At 38.8% G+C, this 21,425-nt stretch overlaps 1 protein-coding gene across 3 annotated transcripts in view; it reads left to right on the top strand.

The window, feature by feature from the left end:
* The window catches only part of vps13a (vacuolar protein sorting 13 homolog A), a 422,990-nt gene that overhangs the window by 390,568 nt on the left and 10,997 nt on the right, over positions 1 to 21,425 (top strand). For all 3 annotated transcript variants that reach the window (XM_043712521.2, XM_043712545.2, XM_043712559.2), the window contains one exon: positions 16,331 to 16,416. In XM_043712521.2, the coding sequence (XP_043568456.2) occupies positions 16,331 to 16,416 (86 nt within the window). The remainder of the gene's footprint in view (positions 1 to 16,330; positions 16,417 to 21,425) is intronic.

Below are 21,425 nucleotides of genomic sequence, written 5' to 3'. Positions count from 1 at the left end.
AATTTGCCTTCAGTTGCCGAGGTTCTCATCATGGCAGTTACCTCCTTAAATATCTCTACCCCTTTCTCCTTTTAAGCAGTTTGTGTAATACTTTGTCTAAACTTTGAGTCATTTGTCTTAAAGTCTCCTAATCTGGATTGATACCAAACTTTAACAATTGCTGTCTACTTTTCAGTTAGTATTCTCAAGTTTCTCCATGTTCCAAATAGTGTCAGTAGGCTCAAATAAAAGGTGAAGAATGTAGTTTAGTTTATACTTCATGTTACATCTACACAGCCAGTTGGACACCATTGAAGGGGTTGTGCAAGATCTTGCATAGATGCCTTGCAAATATTGTTAATTTCATCTTCTAATATGCAATTTGATTGTTGTCACATATACTGAGATACAGTGAAAAGTGTTGTTTTGCATGTTTATACAATCAGATTGTACCATACGAAGTGCATCTGTGTAGCAGAGCAGAGTACAGAATACAGTGTTGCAGCCGCAGAGAGACATCAGAATTATCATTTGAGATGTCCATTCAAAAGCCTGAATACAGCAGGGAAGAAGCCGTTTATGAATCTATTTGTACATGTGTTCAAACTTTTGTATTCTCTGCCTGATGGAAGAGGATAGAAGAGGTCTTTGATTATATTGGTTGGTTTCCTCGAGACAGCAGGAAGGACAGATGGAGTCAGTGAATGGGAGGCTGTTTTGCATGATGTCATGAGTTTTGTTCACAACTCTCTCTAGTTTCTTGTGGTCTAGGGAAGAACAGTTGCCATGTTATGCTGCGATGCATCCAGATAGATGCATCTGTAAAAATTGGTAAGAGTCCTTATGGGCATGCTGAATTTCCTTAGCCTCCTGAGGAAGTAGAGACAGTGTTGTGCTTTCTTGGCTGTTGCATCGATGTAGGTGTACCAGGACAGCTTGATGATCATCTCTCACAGGAACATGACGCTCTTGACCATCTCCACCTCAGCATTATTGATGCAGACAGGGGCGTGCTCTCCACTCTGCTTCCTTAAGTCAGTGACGTTAATGGAGAGATTGTTGGCATTATGCCATGCCACTAAGCACTCAATCTCTTTCCTGTATTCTGTCTCCTCGTTGTTTGAGATCAGACCGACAATGATGTTGGCAATGCAAATTTGTAAATGGAGTTGGGTATATATTGGCCGCACAGTCATGAGTGTATAAGGAGTATGGTAGAGGAATGAATATGAAGCCTTGCAGGACACTGGTGTTGAGGATAATAGTGGAGGGAATGTTGTCACCTATTCTTACAGATTGCGGTCAATGGGTCAGGAAGTCAAGGATCCAGTTATAGAGGGGGAGCCAAGTATAGAATTAGGTTTGTTGAGAATTATGGTGTTGAAGGCGGAACTGCAGTCAATAAGTAGGAGCCTGATGTTATTCAGATGAGCTACTTCAGCTCCTGGATGACAATGTTGATATTGTAGTTTGTACTGTCATGAGAAATACAAGTAAATCTTATCTGGATCTGTTCCTGAGATGGACATTTGAGAAATAGGCTTTGAAAATCTTTATCTCTGCAGATATCTTTGCCTGTTTGAGCTGCAACTAAGTTTTGAGATTGTAGTTAAATCATCTTCAGTGACCAGATTAATGTTTTGTATTAGATCCTTTGCAGCTTTTAAGCAATGACATTTTTCAACTTAATGTTTGATTGTCATTGTAGATTCGGTTGCACTGTATCTGATGCTGTGTCTATTTATGGCTAAGTGTTTGAAACCTAAAGGATTGCTGTGTGAATCTGTTAGATGCTCCTATATGTTTCTGCAAGCATTATTGAATCAAAGATAATCAAAGTGACATTGTAGTTAGATTAAATAAACAGGAAATCTGACAGTTTAACAGGACAGAGTCTTTTCTGGCAATAGATGTTGGACAACAGGCTTGGCTGTTATGTCCCTGTGTTAATGGAGTCTGCCAAAACTAAGCACACACATAGATTGACAAACCTAGGTGTTACCACGATGAATATCGCATATGAAACCACCCACAGGTCAGAGTGCAGGAAAAGAAACATAAACTAAATTAGCAAAAATATGTTCAAAATGATTTAAAAACTTCAGACTTTCCAGGAATTCTTGCTGCACCAAGTATAATGATTCAATTTAAAGCAAACATGTTCGGAGACGATATCCAGATTTCACAAAGTACAGTACATTAGATTTTCTGATATTTGTGGAAATTTGGACATTTATTGCTATGTATCTATTGATCTAAATTGAAGTCACATGATGGACCTGGATTTTAACAATGTTCAGCCCATGTGAAAGGGTGGAAAGAAAAGGCTAACTCTGTCAAAGTGTCAGTCTTGACCCAACTAGCCAAGTTATCAAATGCAGCAAGATTAGTAGCACTGAGTCATGGACACAGTTGTTCACTTCTTGTAGAGAGGCAGAAGAGCTCTAAAGATATGCAGATAATGATCCTATATGATTTTAAGTACCACGACATAGCTTCATACAGGTTCACATGATTGCTAAGAGATCCTTTGAAGCATGTTCATTCACTTCATTATGGATTATGTTTTTGTAATCATTATTGGATTTGCTAGTACTTTGAGGAATCTTTATGAAGTCAGAAGTCATATGTAAGTGCATAGGAATGAATATGCAAACATACAAATTAGAAGCAAATGTAAACCATTCCGCTCCTTAGAAAAGAGCAGCACCAACTTGCAAAAGAACCACAGCAGAGACCAGGTCCACAGAAGGCTTAGCTAACCTCATAAAAAATACAAACCAAAACTTCTTCCTTGGTCTGCCTGAGGAACAGTATGTCAGGTCACTGCAGATCTCTAGTCTCCTCAAAAAAGACCTGCTTCCTACTTGATAATCGTTGGCAGTGAGTCACGAGACCTCTCCATTTTTACACCTCAGGTTCCCACAGAAGCCAGGTAGGATCGAATCTCCATCATCCAACCATTAATGCATCAAGAACACTGATCATTAGAATTGCACTGCCCAACATTCTTCCCCAAAGCACAGGAACTATGCTCATATTAAGGCGATTTCTGACAAGGAAGCAGTCTTTTATAACCAGAAGGACTTCAACCCCATCACTTCCAACCACAAGAAGAGGTTCATCTAAATGTATGCCTAAGATCCAGGGAACTGCGAAAATGCTTTCATTGTAAGATTTTCAATATCACACCCATCACAGTGTGATGAACTACCATCAGTATTTGACAGTGGCAGCTTGAGGGGTAAGGGGCACCCCTGTTTACCATTCTACATCAGAACAAATGCTACAGCAGCTACATCACTGCAGGGTGAATCGAATACTCAAGTTGAGTTTCAGATGACTTGATAGTTCAAGAGGCACCCTGTGATATTTGTTATGTAGAATGTGACTATCGATGATTCAAATATCTCAGCAAGAGGCCCAGCAATCACTTCTCTAGCTTTCCACAGAGTTCTAGGATACACCTGATCAGGCCCTGGGGATTTACCCACCTTTATGCATTTCAGGACATCCTTGCATTGGATGCATGCCTATGGCATGATACCCTAGATGCTCACTCCTTAACAACCTCAGTCCAGGTTGTCTTCATTACAGGAGCAGATTTCTTCTTGACCCTTCCTGATGAAGTGTCCTGACCTGAAACAGCAACTCTCCTGCTCCTCTGCTGCTTAACCTGCTGTGCTTTTTTAAGCTTCACACTTTATTGAATTTGACTTTCTAGCATCTGCAGTCCTCACTATATCCAGATCGCTTCTTCCCACTTGAATGGATCAGCACTTCCTGCCTGACTCTCTCTGCACCTCCTGTGTTTTGAGGAAGTAACTCTCATTTTAGCCATGAGTCTTGGCAGCAGGCCCATTGAATCATGTATCAGCTAAGAAACCTGAATGCAATGTTTGAATTGTCCAGATCCCCATGATGAATCATAGAGAAGGCACTCTTATTTCACCTTGTTACTATAAACCAAACCAACACATTTGTTTTTGGAAACCATTCAGTGAATTTAAATTTGAACATAATTTGTTTTGAAATTTCATGACCACAAAATTTAAAAATCTTCGTTGAAAGTTAAGAACCAATATTGTTAACAATCATAACCAAGTTATGTTCTGTTAAGCGTCAAAATCAGAGGAAGTTAATAAAAATTAGCTTTTCCGTCCCAGACGTTTCCTGGTTCACTATTGACACTGAGATTCCTTGGAACTGTTGAGCCATAAAGGACAAGGTTCATAGTGTAAAGCATCACCAAATTTGAAATTACAAAATAATGTGTGGTGAAATACAAAATGCTGATGAAGTTTTAAATCCTAAAGCAAAATTGAGGGTGCTGAGTTTTCACAGTTTTGAAGAATGAATTGGAAATTATGAAATGAAATGAGAGTGGGAAGAAGAGTTAGTTTAGAAAGGTAATGTTAATGAAGTCTGTATGGAAACAATAAACTATTTTAAATGCTGTCTAGTTACGTTCTGATTAACCTTGTAGCTCTAGTCTTGGATATACTGTGACCAAGAAGGCAAGAAGATTTAGTCACTATGAGAGAATTCTCATTTCTGAGTTACATTATGTTGGTACGTAATCATAGATTTAAAAAGATTTAAAAAATTTATATCATATCACTGACAAGATTCTGGAGTATAAAATGCATACTTTCCAGAAATAAGGTATAAACGTCCTCATTAATATTAAAAATAAAACGGTACCTTTTTGATCTTAAAATAATTTTCAGAAGTAAATGTACTAATATGCTGTCTAGCATAAAATAACTAGGTGTTATCTGTACTTGTGGAATGTTTTATTGGTCATAACCATCAGCTGATGTAAAATAATTATATGAAATATATTGTGTGACAAATTGTAAAGATGTTTAAAAGTTCACTACTTAACATATTAAGAAGAATAATTATATCACAATCTGAGAAAGTAGAATTTGCAGGATATTTGCATGTTTGAACTGATCCAGATTACACACTTACCAATTTCTTCTGATTTTTAATAATTATTTTTCATGCTATCAAATTATATTGATATCACAACTAAATCTACATCTCCATTCAAGATTTTGTTTTTTGACTGGTTCAGTTGGAGGATGTACTCTGGCATTACTCACTCGACATTTCTTCAGTGATGACTGTTCTAGGAAAATTGTAAATCACCAGTTATAGGCCACTGGCCTATCCATGACTGTCAGATTTCCTCTCACTGTGTGCAGGTAAAGGTGTATTTGCCTTTGGATCCACCTTTTTTTATTTCATGTTGGCCCTTCGCTCAGTCTCCAACTGACTATAGCTTTCCTGATGTAGCATCTCAAGTCATCATGAACTATGGCCAATGCTTCCTACTGACGATTGTCAATGTGGCAAACATAGGGAGACTTCTTCAAAGAGTCCTTGAAACATTTGAGTGGGACCTCTGTTGCATTTATCAGTGGTTAGCTCTCTGTACACATCTTGGGTAGACTACTGTTGCCCATCTCTGAGGAGAAAAACCTTGTCCTGGAGGTGTTGGCTGTTACTAGAACTTCAAAATTTGTGGTGCAGTCCAGCCAGCAGATTTTGATGATGCTATGGAAGCCTGTGGAAGGCATGCATAATGGCAGTAAAGAATTCATGCCATACAGAAGGATGGTGACTACCATGGATATTGTATGCTCCACACATTTGTAGTGGAATGTGCTTTTGAAAACCCATCGTTCACTTCTTTGTCTATGGTAACATCAAATGAGATGTCAATTCCTAAATAGGTAAATTACTTGACAGCTTCTAATTTCATTCCCTGAATGACCAAATTTTCTTTTTGGAGTCTGGGATGATACAAAACTTTCTTTTTTTTTCTTATCTGATTTTTTGTCCAAAGAGTTGTGCTGTCTCAGAAAAATTTGTTATCCATTGCAGGTCTGACTGAGGGCCAGGAGAATACAATCACAATGAAAGGTCCACTGAAGTTTTCATGCACCTTTCATGTTTTTGAAGACACCACAGGTTGAAAAGACCTTAATCAATCTTGAAGCATATATAAATTCCCTTCCTAATGTCTTCCATTGCCTGCTGAAGCATCGTGCTGAATAACATAGTGAATAGAGTCAGGGCAGTGTCTTGTGGTGCTTGACTTGTCTGCACTATTTTTTAGGAAACTGCTTCATCATAATACAGATTCTGAGTGAGCATCCAGGTTTACTGAGGATTTTCCAAAGTCCATCTCTGCACAAGTATCAAAGATCTCACCAAGGCATACAAGAATAATGTTTTCCTTTGGCCTCAATGCTCTCCTTAGATTTATCTGAAGGGAGATACACTGGCTATGGTGCCTCTATTTACTCTGAAACTGTACTGGCTCTTTGGAGATGTTTTGTCCATACTAGTAGGTACAGCCCTGTTCAGAGGTATTTCAGACAGCAACATTCCAGCAATAGAAAGGAAGCTGATCCCACACTAGTTAGAGCAACCTGACATTTCTCCTTTGATTTTGTATAAGGTGGCAATAACAGAAACACGCATCCTATGGTATCCTGTTCTATTCCCAGGAGACCATAGAAAGCTCAAACACTTTGGTGTCTAGAGTGGGGTTACAATGCTTTTAGATTTCAAGTGGAATTCCATTGACTTCGGGGCTTTGTTGATGTTCAGGTTGGTGGCCATCTGTTTCCTCCAAGGTTGAGCTCTTATCCAGTTTTTCTTTGTGGTTAATGGTAGTATCATCTATTGTGTGTTTGGTGCTCAAGTCAAAGTGCTCTGACCAGGACACACTCCTTGTCAATGCATAGTATCTTACCTTTGGTGCTTCTCAAAGGGTTTTTGGTTCGATAAGCTGTCCATAGACAGATTTAAGTGTTACATTAAGCTTTTCATGTCACCAATTTCAGTATACAGTTGAGTTTTTTTTTTCAGAAATATGATCCACTTTTTCTCTTTGCTGGCTGATCAAGCTAGGTGAGACTGATGAGGTGATTTTTGGATTTCTATATCATTTTCATCAAATAAGTCTTCTAAGTGCAGGGTCTGATGTCTTTAGAGGTAATTAGTACTGTAATAATGATGGATTTCTAGATTTCTTCCACAATGATATCAGCCAAGGAAAAAGGGTGTTCCAATCAAGTGTGCAAGGTTGTTCAACCCCTATATCTGTAAAATGAGGCTTGCAGGTTGCTTTTGTTTATTTCCAGGTCGTTCTTGGGCTTAGCGTTGATCTGGAAGCTCAGTTTTGAGCAAACAAACCTGTGACCTGTATGACAGTCAACATTCGGCAGGACTCTAGTTTGCAGGTGTCATAGGTACACCAAGATGTAATCCGTTTGGTGCCATTGTTAGAGCAAGGAGATATCCATTTGGTCAGAAGCAGTTTTTTTGTTCAAAGAAGGTGTCAGTTATGGAAAGGTGTTTTTCTCTGCAGAGCTCCATGGGTAGACATCTGTTTCCCCTTGCAGGGTCTCAGCCTGTTGTTTCCAAGCAGCCCTTTCCTTCCAGGTTGTCATTGCCAACTCCGGCATTAAAGTAGTCAAGGAGGACCATCTTGCCCTTGAGACTGGGTATCATGGAGCTCTGTAAAACCTGCATTTGTCAGGTTAACCAATAAAAACTGATGATGATTCCATGCTGCTGATCTTGAAGGGGGTGGTGCAGAGATAGAATGGCTGATGGGCAATCTTTTAAAGTTTAGAAGTAAAGCATTCTTCATCATGAAACTGACATAGAGGAGGCATTTCACTTGAGGTCTCCTGACCAATAGAAGTGGTAACTGGCATTGTATTCTGTCACATTTCCTTGCTGTCCGAAGCAAACCTCACTCTGACCCATAACATCGTTCTCTAATCTAGCGAGCTCACGGGCCACCAGGGCTAGGAACATTGGGAGTGACTGGTATAATCAGACTCTAGTATTCTTCTCATGTTCCAACAAGGAGTTTCAGAATATTTCCCCTTTTTTTCCCTGAACTTTTAAAGTCACAGTTTGGTCATACCAAATAATGACCCTTAAATGTACAAGCCAACCAGGTGGCAGTGAGACCAGCATTTGCTTAGGTCTTTATCCTGGGCACCGCTGCAATTCAGGAGCTTACACTAACTGATCCCAATCTTTCAGCCTGGAGTTTATCTGTCATGGGCTAGCAAACTGGGGAAGCAACCATAGCCATAGGTTTGGATTCAGAGTTTCCTGTCCTAGTTGGGTTATCCACCAAGGGACCTTTCCTTCCCTTGCTGTTTGATCCATAGCTAGTACACCAGCAACCATATCCACACATGAGGTGTGGGCACATCTTTGGTCCTAACCATGATGGTCACTTGAGGCACTTGGACTCCTTCTTCCCTTGCTGCTACCTTTGTCAAGGAAGACTTCCACCCTGTTATGTTCATCATTTCTCTGCCGTTTGCCTGCCAGCTAATACAGTGTGCCAGAATGTGGCACTGGAACCAGCAATAAGAAGCGTAGATGGGCTCCCCAGGCCCAGCCTTCCCCCCCCCCCCCCCCCCCCTTTCATTTATCTCTCCACCCCCGAGGCTCCCAGCCTCATTCCTGAAGGGCTTTTGCCTGAAACATTGATTTCCCTGCTTCTCAGATGCTGCCTGACCTGCTGTGCTTTTCCAGCACCTCTCAAATCTTGACTTTCATCTCCAGCATCTGCAGTACCCACTTCCTCCTAGCAATGATTCCAGTCCATCCTTAATGTAGCCTACAGCTAATTGAAAATACAATTGAATTACATCTATCTGAAAACCCCATACACACCACATCGACAAAGATAGTAGAAAATATAGTCTTTGGTGTTTACATTGTAACTAGTTTCCTCTAGAATGTCAGTAAATTCACTGCACACAAAAGGTTACAAAAGCAAATTGACCATAATTTTAACTCCTTCCTAGCCAGGCACTCTTAATGATTGTATGTAAGTAGACACTGATGAGAATAGCTGGAATTTCCTCAGTGTAACTCTAAATGAGCGATGGGCTGTTCCAACTGGTAAAAACATCTCTAGCAGGATGCTGCCTTAAGAAGTGGAGGATCAAGAGAAGGAAGTCATAACATAAAAGATGTGAGTGAACCTTGTTAACTTTTTGATAATTGATCCATTGAGGAGAGAAAGATAGTTCAATGTAGTTATTCATTTAAGTAATGTTAATTTGAAGAGAGTATACAGTCAGCAATGACTGGTATCTCATTAAAAGAATTTATAGTACTGTTAAACATTCATATTTCCCTTGGTTATATTAGATTTTATCACTTGGTTAAATATGTTGGTCATGGTTAAAATTATTAGTTGTGTTTATCTCAAGCAAACACTTGACTTTTCTCTGTTAACAAAGGTATATAAGTAATTATCTCAGTTTATGGGAAAAGACATGCCAGCAAAACAAGACTGAACAGATATGGGAAATACTAGTTAGCTTAATTTTCACTGAGCTCATCAGACTTTGCCTAACATTTTGATGTTCTAGAAAATCAGTGTTTTGCTTAGCTCCTTATCCTGGGCACCTCTGCAATTCAGGAGCTAGCAAAACCTTTTCAAAATGTTGTTTTGCTACTCTGTGATGAAATCATCCCAAAGTCGTCATTGAAAAGAATAATTTCTTGACTGCCTGAATGCAAGATCGGAATTGTGACTGCCAGTGACACCTTTTGCTGGCATGATTATGGATTCGCACTAATGGAGCAGAGGTAGAATAGTACAATAATTTTGTTCTACCAAGAATTTCAGCTTAGACTACTAGTGTAGTTAGATCAATGTTCATAAAAATAAACAACACATTGCAATAACCTTATTTATATGAAGAAACAAAGATAAAAGAAAATATAGTCTTTGGTGTTTACATTGTAACTAGTTTCCTCTAGAATGTCAGTAAATTCAATGCACACAAAAGGTTACAAAAGCAAATTGACCATAATTTTAACTCCTTCCTAGGCACTCTTAATGCAAATGATATTGCTAAGCAGAACTTCAGATTAAGGACATTTTTTCCTGTGAACTGTAATTATGGTGTAGACGAGAGAACTCGAGCTGCGAAAGATGTCACAAGTGCTGTAGCATGCCCACTAAACTGAGCCATAAGACGTTATAAGACTGTAGTTTCAAAGAAGAGTGATTATGGATTTGAAACATTAACTCTGTCTCTCCACAAATGCTGCTAAACCTACTATCTTTTCCAAGCACTTTGATTTTATTTCAGATTTACATAGTTCTAGAATACAATAGACCATTTGTAGTTGGAGAAAGAAAATCGCTTGAATTAGGTATTAGCCAGGTTGGCTCATGACTCAAAAATAGGTAATAAAGTGAGTTCCAAAGAGAACATGAGACTGCAAAGAGATATAGATAGGTTAAGTGAGTGGGCAAAGATCCGGCAAATGGCGTATAATGTGGGAAAGTGTCAAAATATCCATTCCGGCAGAAAGGATATAAAATCATCTAAATGGTGAGTGGTTGCAGACATCCAAGATGTGGAGAGATCTGGATGTTCTAGTACGTGACTAACAGAAGGTTAGTATTCAGGTACAGTAAGTAATTAAGAAAGCTAATTGAATGCTATGTTTTATTGCGAGGGGAATTGAATGAAAGATTAGTGAGGTCATACATCAGTTATGTGGAAAACAGGTGAGACTGCATCTGGAGAACTATGTAAAATGCTGGCGACCATACTTATAGAAGGAAGTTGTGTTAGAAACAGTTCAGAGAAGATTTACTAAACTTTTTTCACTAAAGCAGAGGAGACTGAGGGGTGATCTTATAGAGATTTAGAAAATCATGAGACGTATTGACAAGGTGAATGACAAAGGTCTTTTCCCTAGGGGAAAAGGAGTTCAAAACCAGAAAGCACAGGTTTAAGGTGAGAGGGGTAAGATTTAAAAGGGACCCGAGGGGCACACAGGGTGATGCATATGTGCAATGAACTGCTTGAGGATATGGTAGAGACAGGCACAGTTGCAGCATTTAGAATGCATTTAGACTGGTACATGAATCAGAAAGGTTTAGAAGGATATGGGCCAAGTGCAGGCAAAATGGGAGTAGCTTAGTTTGGGAAATTAGTTGGCTTGAATGAGTTGGACCAAAGAGTCTGTTTCCATATTGTATGACTCTATGACTGACACCTGGAATGAGTGGATTGCTTTATGACGAAATGCTAGACTGACTAGACATGTATCCACTGGAGTTTAGAAAAGTCAGAGGTAACTTAAAATTGAAGTCTCTGAGGGGACTTCACCAAGTGAATGTTGAAAGGATTTTTCCTCTTGTGGGAGAATTTAGAACAAAATGTCACAATTTAAAAATAAGGGGTCACCATTTAAAACAGATGAGGATATTCTTTCTGTCCAAGGATTGAACGTCTTTGGAATTCCCTTCCTTAAAGGGCAGTGGATGAAGAATCTTTAAACATCTTTAAGGCAAATGTAGGTTCTTGATTACATAGGTGATGAAAGATGATCAGGGATCTGCGGGAATGTAGATTTGAGATTGAAATCAGGCAGTTATGGTCTTATTTGAATGGCGAAGCAGGGTTGAAGGGCCGAGTGGCCCATTCGCGTTCGTTGTCATGGGTTTCTATATTCGCACGAAATGTCAGCGTTCAGGGCAAAAACAAAGGTATGAAGATATAGCAATTGACAGTACTGTCCATTAGACAACTGCCAGATCTCAAACAGCGATCCACTCAAACGATGGATGACTCTGACCTCTGTTCACTTTAACTCTGCTTGATCTCACCAATACATTATGTAGTCTCCATTGAACTTGGGCATTTTTGTGGCCACATTCCTACACAAATTATTCCTCATTTTATTTGTGTCTCTGCAACAAGGGCACAGATGAGAATAGGATTAATAGTTCTGTCTCCAAATGCAGAAAGGTCATTGTTGGTGTATGGATGAAATTGTTAGCATCCCGATATGAAACACTCCATCTCTATGTTGGCTTTTTGTTGGACTCTTGGAGATAACAATGTATAATTGACCAATGCAGTATGTTAGCAAGCCTTGTCTAAAACTAAATTTCTTTCTGGTAATGTTGGTAAGGCATAAAGTAATCGTTACGTTTGGCATTACTTGATATAATTAAAATTCTTCCGTAATGCCCTTAGGGAAAACTCTTAAGTTTTCTACTGTAAATTTTCAGATGAAAAGTTATATACTACATGTGGTCTTCAAAAGAAGAGTGCTTTATATACAAAGAAATATTGTTGAAACTGGTGGAAAACAGCTCTGGACAACACAGTATAAATTGTAAAATCTTTGATTAGAATCATAAAATTCTCACACTACAGAAAGAGCCCATCAAGTCTGCACTGACACTCCAAACTTCATTCCACATATACCCATCCTGTCCCCATAACCCAGCATTTACCATAGCAAATCTATCTAGCCTGTACATCACTGGGCACTACAGGGCAATTTAGCATGGCCAATTCACCTAACCTGCACATCTTTGAACTGTGGGAGGCAACCCACTCAGATACAGGGAGAACATGCAAACTGCACACAGACAGTCATCCAAGGCTGGAATTGAAACTAGGTCCTGATACTGTAAGGCAGCAGTGCTAACCACTGAGCCACCATGCCAGTTTCTGGATATTGTCTCTCTTCTGCAGCTTGTTGCCTCCATAAGGTTGATTGAGGCATACAACTGTACAAAACCAGGAAGTATGTTTTCTATTTGTGGTAACATTTAGCTCAGTGCTTCAAAGGGTGAAAAGATTTATTTTTCTATTTGGAATCTCAAGCTTCAGAGAGATTTTCTTGCCCTTGCTGACCAAGTGCTTCTCATCTGGGAATTAGAAGAAGGAGAAGTGATCTCATTGAAACATAAGATTCTGGAGGGACTTGTCAAGTTAAACAGAATTTGTCCCTGCTGCCTGGGGAGTCTAAAACATGAGGACATAGTGATTTAACAGGGGTAGAGAACAGAGCACTTAGAACAGAGTAGCAATTTCTTCGCTCAAAAGGTTGGACTTTTCAGCCAGATGGTTGTGAATACTCAATTATTGAATAAATTTAATGCTTGAATAGGGTTTTTTTATATTTTCAGGGTATTAAGGAATATGAAAATAGATAGGAAAATAAAGTTGAAGTTCAAAATCACCCAAGATCTTATTGGATAGTTGAGTAGGCTAATTGGTCTACTCATGATCCTATCTCATGTTCTTGTGTTTCTTGGCATTCTTTCCTAATTAGCGAAATGTAGCTCTTGAAATTTCTCTTGCATAGAGATGTTCAGAAAAATGACCAAAAGCTTGGACAAAGTAGTAGGTTTTATGGAACACATTTAGGGAGGGTAGAATCAGAGGTTTGGGAGATTTCAGAACTTGGTACTTTGGCAACTGAAGGCATGGTGGAACATTTAAAATCTAGGATGCTGAAGATCAGAGTTAACAGATATCTCTGAGGTGAAACTTTATTGCTGGAACAGCACAGCAGGTCAGGCAGCATCTAGGGAACAGAAGATTCGACGTTTCGGGCACATGCCCTTCTCCTGAAGAAGGGCATGTGCCCGAAACGTCGAATCTTCTGTTCCCTAGATGCTGCCTGACCTGCTGTGCTGTTCCAGCAATAAAGTTTCAGCTTTGATCTCCAGCGTCTGCAGACCTCACTTTCTCCTCGAAGATATCTCTGAGGGTTAACAGGCTGAAGGAAGTTAGAAATAGCAATGGCCAAAGCCATGGAGGAGTTTGACAGCAAGGCATTGAAACTTGACTAGGAATCAATCAACAGAACAAGCATAAGTTGGTAAGTGAAGGTAGTGAGAGTTAGGGCACAAGCAGTAGTTTTGAATGACCACATTTACCAAGCCAGAATTGGAACTATCAAGTCTAAGAGAGCAAAGGATGAGGTTACAGAGCAGTTGCTCCGAGGAAGAGACGCAGTGGGGTGATGTTATTGAGGTGGGAATAGACTTGATAATCCAGATGTGTGATTAGAAATTCAGTGATGTCAAAGTAGGTACAATTTTTTTTGAAGAAGGGCATGTGCCTGAAACGTCGAATCTTCTGTTCCCTAGATGCTGCCTGACCTGCTGTGCTGTTCCAGCAATAAAGTTTCAGCCACAATTTTTTTTGGCCTCACAAAATTGGGAGAGAGAGAGAGAGAGATAAACAATTGGTAACTAGGAAACAGAATTTGTGGTGGAGATGAAAACAATGCCTTTGTCCTGACAATATTTACGTTGGAAGAAATTTTGTTCTGTTCTGGTCAATGATATGAGCATTATATTTTTAAATTACTTGCAGTAGATATTTTTTGGCAGATCATTTTAATGACGCTAACAAGCTCACTTATCATCCCAGTTACCTTTCCCAATCTCTCATTTTGTACTGTCTATTATTTATTGCTCATTCCTAGTTGTCCTTGAGAAACTATTTTGATTCTGTAAATGTTTTTTCTTTTAGCCCATATACTGCAGATATAGTTTTATAAGCTTACTAAATCATATTCAAATCAGGTAAAAGCAAAATATTACAGAAGCTGGAATTTGTGGTAAAAACAGAAAATGCTGAAGAATGAATGGAGACAAATAATTAATGTTTCAAGTCCAATATGACTACTTCAAAACTTACTTAAATGACTATTGAAGTTTTTGACTGCTAATAAGTTGAATATTTCCCATACAGTTGACTCTGTAAAGTACACTATTTTCATACTAGGTTTTTCAGAGACCAAGTACTGTATGTGAAGAAGCCAGATTCCATTTTGGGGGTTTCTGTATTACTTCATAGTGCCCTAGTGATCAGCAGTTCAGAACTGGACTTTCAAGCGGATAACCAATCTTTTTCCTTCCTCAGAAATGGAAAATCACATCAAAGTAAGGTGTTCCATTTAGCTACTACTGATTCAATGATAGTCTTGCAATTATTTGCTTAGGTTATTAAGTTCTAGTCTGTTAGAACTGGTTCTCAACTGACATCAACCAATTATCGAACACTGACCTTTAATTGGAATGCTAATTCATTTTCTGTAATTAGGTTGTATTGTTTAATCATATATAATTATTCAGTTCTTGTGGAACATCATTTTTGAGGATAAAATAATTTATAGTTCCTACTGCTTTCATTTTTAACTTTGATTCATACAAACACAGAAAATGGGAGCAGGAGTAAGCTCATTTGGTCCATCGAGTCTGCTCTGCCATTCAATATGATTATGGATAATCATTCAACTCTGTACCCCGTTCTTCCTTTCTCCCATACTCCTGGATTTCATTAACTTATTCTTGAAAACATTCAATTCCACAGGCTCACCACTCTCTGGATGGAGAAATTTCTCCTCTTCGCCATCCTAAATGGCTTACCCTGCATCCTTCGACTGTTAGCCCTGGTTCTGGACACCCAGATCAATGGGTACATTCTTCCTGCATTTATGCTGTCCAGTCCTGGTAGAATTTTATATGTTTCTATGAAATCTCTCTTCATTCTTTTAGTTGTAGAAAATACAGTCCCAGTTTCTTCATGCTTTCCTCATAGGACAATCCCAACAACACAGGAATTAGCCTGGTGAAACTCTGTTGCACTCTCTTCATGAAAAGTATATCCTTCCTTGGGTAAGAGGACCAGAATGGCACAGGAAGTGCCAGATGTGTTCTCACCAAGTGAACATAATCATAATTAATCCAGTCGTTCTTTGTATGCCATTCCCATTCTTGTACAGACAAGGAGACCAAAACTGCACACACTATTCCAGCTGTGATCTCACCAAGGTTCTGTACAATGGCAGCAAGTTTCAAGTTCATAGAAACTTACACTGTCATGGTTTCTCCTCCACAATATTCCTTAATTTAGCCTTGTGGTTAGCTCATACAAGGGATGCTGTTGTTAGGCTATTTTAATTATTGCAGTTGTTTAAGGTTAATTTCTCCCTTAAAGATAATTGTTTATGCCACAAATAAAAAGCACTGTGGTTACAACATAGTGAGAGTGGGTGAGTTTGAATATTGACCAAGGCTAATTCAAGTTTTTATACTATATATTTGTGCAATGTTTATTATCTTGAATTGTAAATGTTACACTATTATTGACGAATAAAAATTGTTAAATTTCATGTCCATGGCACATTTAATAAGGTGATTTAAATGTTTTATGTTGAGTTGAAGAGTGTGGTGCCGCAAAAGGACAGCCGGTCAGGCAGCATCCGAGGAGCAGGAGAATCAACGTTTTGGGCAAAAGCCCTTCATCAGGAAGGGCCCTGATGAAGGGCTTATACCCGAAACGTCAATTCTTCTGTTCCGCAGATGCTGCCTGACTGGCTCTGCTTTTCCTGTATCACACTCTTCGACTCTGATCTCCAGCATTTACAGTCCTCACTTTCTCCTAGTATGTTTTACAATGCATTGAAATGAAAATATATACTTTGTTTTACCATTGCTATCTATTTTCCTTAGAAAATTGAAAATGGAAGATTTGCCAAATACAAGTACTTTGGGCATAAGATGATTAATGATTCAGACTTGTTTATGATTACAAAAAGGTAAGATCATAAACTTTACATGGATTTGAAAAATCTGTTTTTAAAATGCTGACATATTGATCTGCTCTTTGTAATCAAATTTCAATTGCATTTGCAAAATTCCAAACCAATGGTATGGAGTTGTTATGTTTATAAGCTTTTATTTGGGATCAGTAAGAAAATGGTACAAAATTGGGTGATTGAACAGGGAGCACTTGGTTGCTTGCAATTTTACTGGAATATGTCATCTGTCACAATGCTCAGGAGAACAATGTGGCTGCACTGGTAGTAATCTTCCAGGAATCCTTAGCTTCTGGAAAGTCCCAGAGGATTGGGAAACTGCCAGTGTAACACCTTTATTTTCAAAGGGGAGGAGACAAAACAAAATAGGTAACTATAGGCCAGTTAGTTTAACCCATTCTTACTTTAAAGGATGAAATAGCAGAGCATCTAGAAATGTATAATGTAATCAAGTAGTCGGTATAGCTTCATGAAAGGGAATCATGCCTGACCATTGCATTAGAATTTTTGAGGAGGTAGCAAGCAGAATAGATAAAGGGGAACCAGTAAAAGCAATATATAGATTTTCACAAGACCTCTGATATGATAGCACACACTGGGCTCCATTATGTTGGAGGTAGTATATTAGCATGGATAAGAGGATTGACTAACTAATAGAAGACAAAGCTGAGAAAGGGAAAGCATTTTCAGGCTGCAATCTGAAACTTTTGATTTGTCACAGGGATCAATGCTGGGGCTGCAAATATTTACAATATATATGTTAATGATTTGAATGAGGAAAGTGAGTGTACTACAGCTCAATTTTTAGATGACACAGAAATAGACAGAAGGCAAGTGCTGAGGAAGACGGTGTCTGCAGAAGGATATAGACAAGCTAAGCAAGTGGACAAAAATGGATAGAATATAATGTGGTGAAATGTAAGATTATGCACTTTGGAACAAGAATAGAGAGGAGCTGTATATTATTTAAATGGAGAAAAGCCATAAAAAGTTTCAGCTGGTAGAGAGCGCAAATGCAGTGCAGGCCTTTATTTCAAAGGGAAGGAATATAAAGTAGCGAGGTTTTGCATAAACAATACAAGGCACTAGTCAGACCACAACGGGAATTTTGTGAACTATTTTGAGACCCTTATCTAAGAAAAGATATACTGGCATTGGCGGTAGGTCAGAGAAGGTTCATTAGTCTGATACTATGTGTAGAGAGAGTGTCATTTGATTTAATTTATTGTGATCACGTGTACTTAAGTACAGTGAAAAGCTTTGTTTGCAAGCAATACAGGCAGATCATAGCAAGGATATACAGAACATAGGGTGCTTAGACAGAGTGCAGCATCTAGATTGCACTGTACACAAAGTGTGTGAAGCAAGATCAACATTATATGATGTTAGAGAGTCCATTCATCAGTCGAATAACAGCAGGGAAGAAGCTATTCTTGAACCTGTTGGTGCTTGTGTTCAAGCTTCTGCCTGACAGAAAAGCAATATGAAAAGTTGAGTAAGTTGGACTTATACTTTGAGTACAGGAGACTGAGCAGTAACCTATTGAAACATACAAGATCCTTAAGGAACTTGGTAGGATTGACACAGAAAGGTTGTTTCCCCTGGATTAAATGACTTGCTCAAAAGTCTTATGGAGATACGGTCTACCTAGTCCGGTGGATGTGTTTTGAAGAGCAGAATTATTAATAACGTCCAAACCAATTTTATCCCTCAAAACAACATCACAATAAACAGATTTTCTAGCCATTATCCATTAGAATGATTTGGATGTGAAGAACAAATGTAATAGTTCCGAGTATGCAGATGACACAACATAGGTGAGAATGTGTTGTGAGGGATGATATAGAGAGGTTTTGACAGATTTGGACAGGCTGAATTAGTGGGCAAGACATGGCATAATGAATATAATGTAAGTAAATATAAGGCTATCCATTTTGATACAGAGTGGTGAAAAAGGTATTTGATATGCTAGACTGCATTGGTCAGTGTATTGAATACGGGAGTTAGATGTTTTATGGTTATACAGGACATTGATAAGGCCATATTTAGAGTATTGCATACAATCTCCCTATTATAGCAAGGAACGTATTGAATGGAAAGGGTGCAAAAAACATTTACAAGGATATTTCTGAGACAGGAGGGTTTGAGTTATAAGGAGAGGCTAGGATTTTGTTCCCAGGAGCGTCGGAGGCTGAGGGGTGACCTTTTAGAGGTTTATACAATCATGAGGGACATGGATAGGTTGAATAGCAAAGATCGTTGTCTGCAGGGGAGGGGTATCCAAAACTAGAGGCCATAAGTTTAAGGTGAGAGGGAAAAGATTTAAAAGGGGCCTGAGGAGCAACTTTTCCACATACTGGGCGGTATGTATTTTGAATGAGCTGCCAGAGGAAGAGGTAGAGGCAAGTACAATTACAACAGGTACATGAACAGGAAAATCTGGTCGGCATGGATAAGTTGGGCTAATGAGTCTGTTTCTGCTGTATGACTTGATGACAGTCGGAATGGAGGTGTGGAATTTTTCTTGCATAGTTATTCCTTAAATGATCAAGAATTCTTGCTGTCCAAAAGAACCTGGCCAGAATTCACTGAAAGCTAAAATGCAAGTGCTGTAAGCAAAATGTAGGCTGGCCTAATCACTGGACGATTTTCATTTAGGAATAAATGTCTTGCTGCAAATGTATGGAACCTTGGTGAGAATATACCTGGCCATTTTCTGTGCAGTTCTGGTCCTCTTACCCAGGGAAGAATATACTTTCCATAGAGGGAGTGAAGCAGAGATTCACCAGACTAATTCCTGGGTTGGTGGCACTGTTCTATGCGGAAAGCCTGAAGAGACTAGGCCCATGTTCTCTGCAGTTTAGAAGAATGTGTGGTGAACTTATTGAAACTTGCAAAATTTTTGAAAGGACTAAATAGAGTAGCTGCAGAAAGAACTTACCTTCAGCTGGGACATTGTCGCAATAAGGGGAAAGCCATTGAAGGCTGAGATGACAAGGGAAATGAACTTTGTAATTCTCTTCTCAAAAGGAATGTTCATTAATATGTTCAAGATAGTGTTATGACTGAGCTTGTAGGACTCCTGCTATTCCATTGGTCCTAATATGAATGTAATGTTTTGCCCAGTTCCCAAATCTGGCCATTTGTATGCTTTCTCTATGTTAAGCTTAGAATAAAAAGAATCCATGAACCACCTTTCTTCAATAAACACAAAATTATTAACCCTTAACAAAATTCCATGAAGTAACAACAGTAGTTAATGCACAAGGTTTGTGATATGAAAATACAATTATCCCTCTAGTAACCCAAAACAAACAAACAACAAACATGCACGCATCAGGGAACGGAAAATAAAAGGATTTCTCTCCAAAGAGAATCATTTTGCATAAAACCCTTATGAAAACTTCCATTATTAATCATTTGAGAATGCAAGTTCAAGCTTCTGAATTTTGCTTTTATTCACCCTCTCTCGCGTCTTTCTTTCTTTTCCTGTTCTAGTTTGACCTTTTTCATTTTGAGTTAGTTCATCTGTAGTTGCATCCTAGGTTACTTGTGAGTGAGTTAGCCTTTATTTCCATAAATTTCAAATGTTTAAGTTGCTGGCTCATCGTGTTTTACCTTTTTCGCATCTAATTAATCTTTAACTGTTATAAATCATCCAGCACTCTCAAATCTTCCTTTCAAGAAAAGCTTCAGCAATTAAAACCATTTCAACTTTTTAATGAAGAAACCTGTTTACTTAAAATTTGCATTGTATCTGTCTTAGTCTATGGCTTCAAAATCTTAGTAAGAGTCCCAAGTTCTTAACTAACTGGATGGAGATGAGATAATTCTTCACCCAAAGAGTGGTGAGCCTGTGAAATGTATTCAAGAGGTGGCTAGATATAGCACTTGGAAAGAATAGGATCAAAGGTTATGGGGAGAAAGCAGGTTTAGGCAATTGAGTTGGACGATCAGCCATAATCGTGATGAATGGCGGAGCAGGCTCAAGGGCTGAATAGTCTTCTATGTTTCTATGAAGGGGCTATTCCCACATGATTTCATTTTGTAAACAAAACCTTTTATTGTACAAGAATTAAACAAAGCAAGTACTTCTAATTTAACAAGTTTCAATTCCACCTAAAAATTCCTCAGTACTTTTGGGACCAAACCAAATATACCACAACTCCCTGAATTCACTTTGACTCCTTTTGGTGTTCCTGCTGTTCTAAAGCACAAGATTCCTATGGATCTTTCCACTAACATTCAGCCAGGTGACCCAGAAGCTCTCTTTCAGCAACTCAATTGTGGACTCAAATGTGGGATTCACCATCTTTTTATTCACTCACTGTGAAATCACAAACACCCTTCAGATAATTCCCCAAATTATCCTTTGGTCTGAACTGTACATGGATACTTCGCTAGTTTCAACACTTCTTTTTATGTAACAAATTACTTGAATAATTCACATCTGTAACAAAGTCAGAGCCATATTACTCAAATTTGCTGGCTTGATATTTACGAATTAACCTATTCAGAGATGTTATTACACACTGGAGCACGTGGGACTTGAAACAACATAAGAGCCCGTACTGACTTGCTTTCATTTCCGTAAGTGCTAGTACACACAATTTGCTTTCTTGCCCCCCGCCCTGCCCCCTACCCCCCCACCATCATGTCACCTCTTGCCTTTTGTCCACCACCACTAAAACATCAGTGTTTCCAATTAATAACCAATTTACCTGCAAAGCCCACTGCGGCAGCAGACCTGCTGTCTGTTTATTTTCTAACGTCTGGAAGTGCTGTCACAACTAAATGGCATTTTGTTTTCCATCATGTCACCTATGGCATTTTATATCCAGTTTTGAACACCACTAAATCATCTATGTTTCCAAGTAATCAAATTTAATGAAATACCCATCAAAGATGAGAGAGAGGTATGGTGAGAGAGAAGGGGTCAAAATCAAAGTAGAGTTAAGGGGGAGATCAGGCACTTCACCTCCTGCAGTAATCACCTTTATCAAAGCATC

The sequence above is a fragment of the Chiloscyllium plagiosum genome, unplaced genomic scaffold (genome assembly GCF_037043375.1).
Source record: "Chiloscyllium plagiosum isolate Xiang-an unplaced genomic scaffold, Cpla_swu_hap1 HiC_scaffold_2, whole genome shotgun sequence".
Taxonomy (NCBI): Eukaryota; Metazoa; Chordata; class Chondrichthyes; order Orectolobiformes; family Hemiscylliidae; genus Chiloscyllium; species Chiloscyllium plagiosum.
The sequence above is the reverse complement of the archived record's forward strand: the minus strand, read 5'-3'. Positions and strand labels throughout refer to the sequence as shown.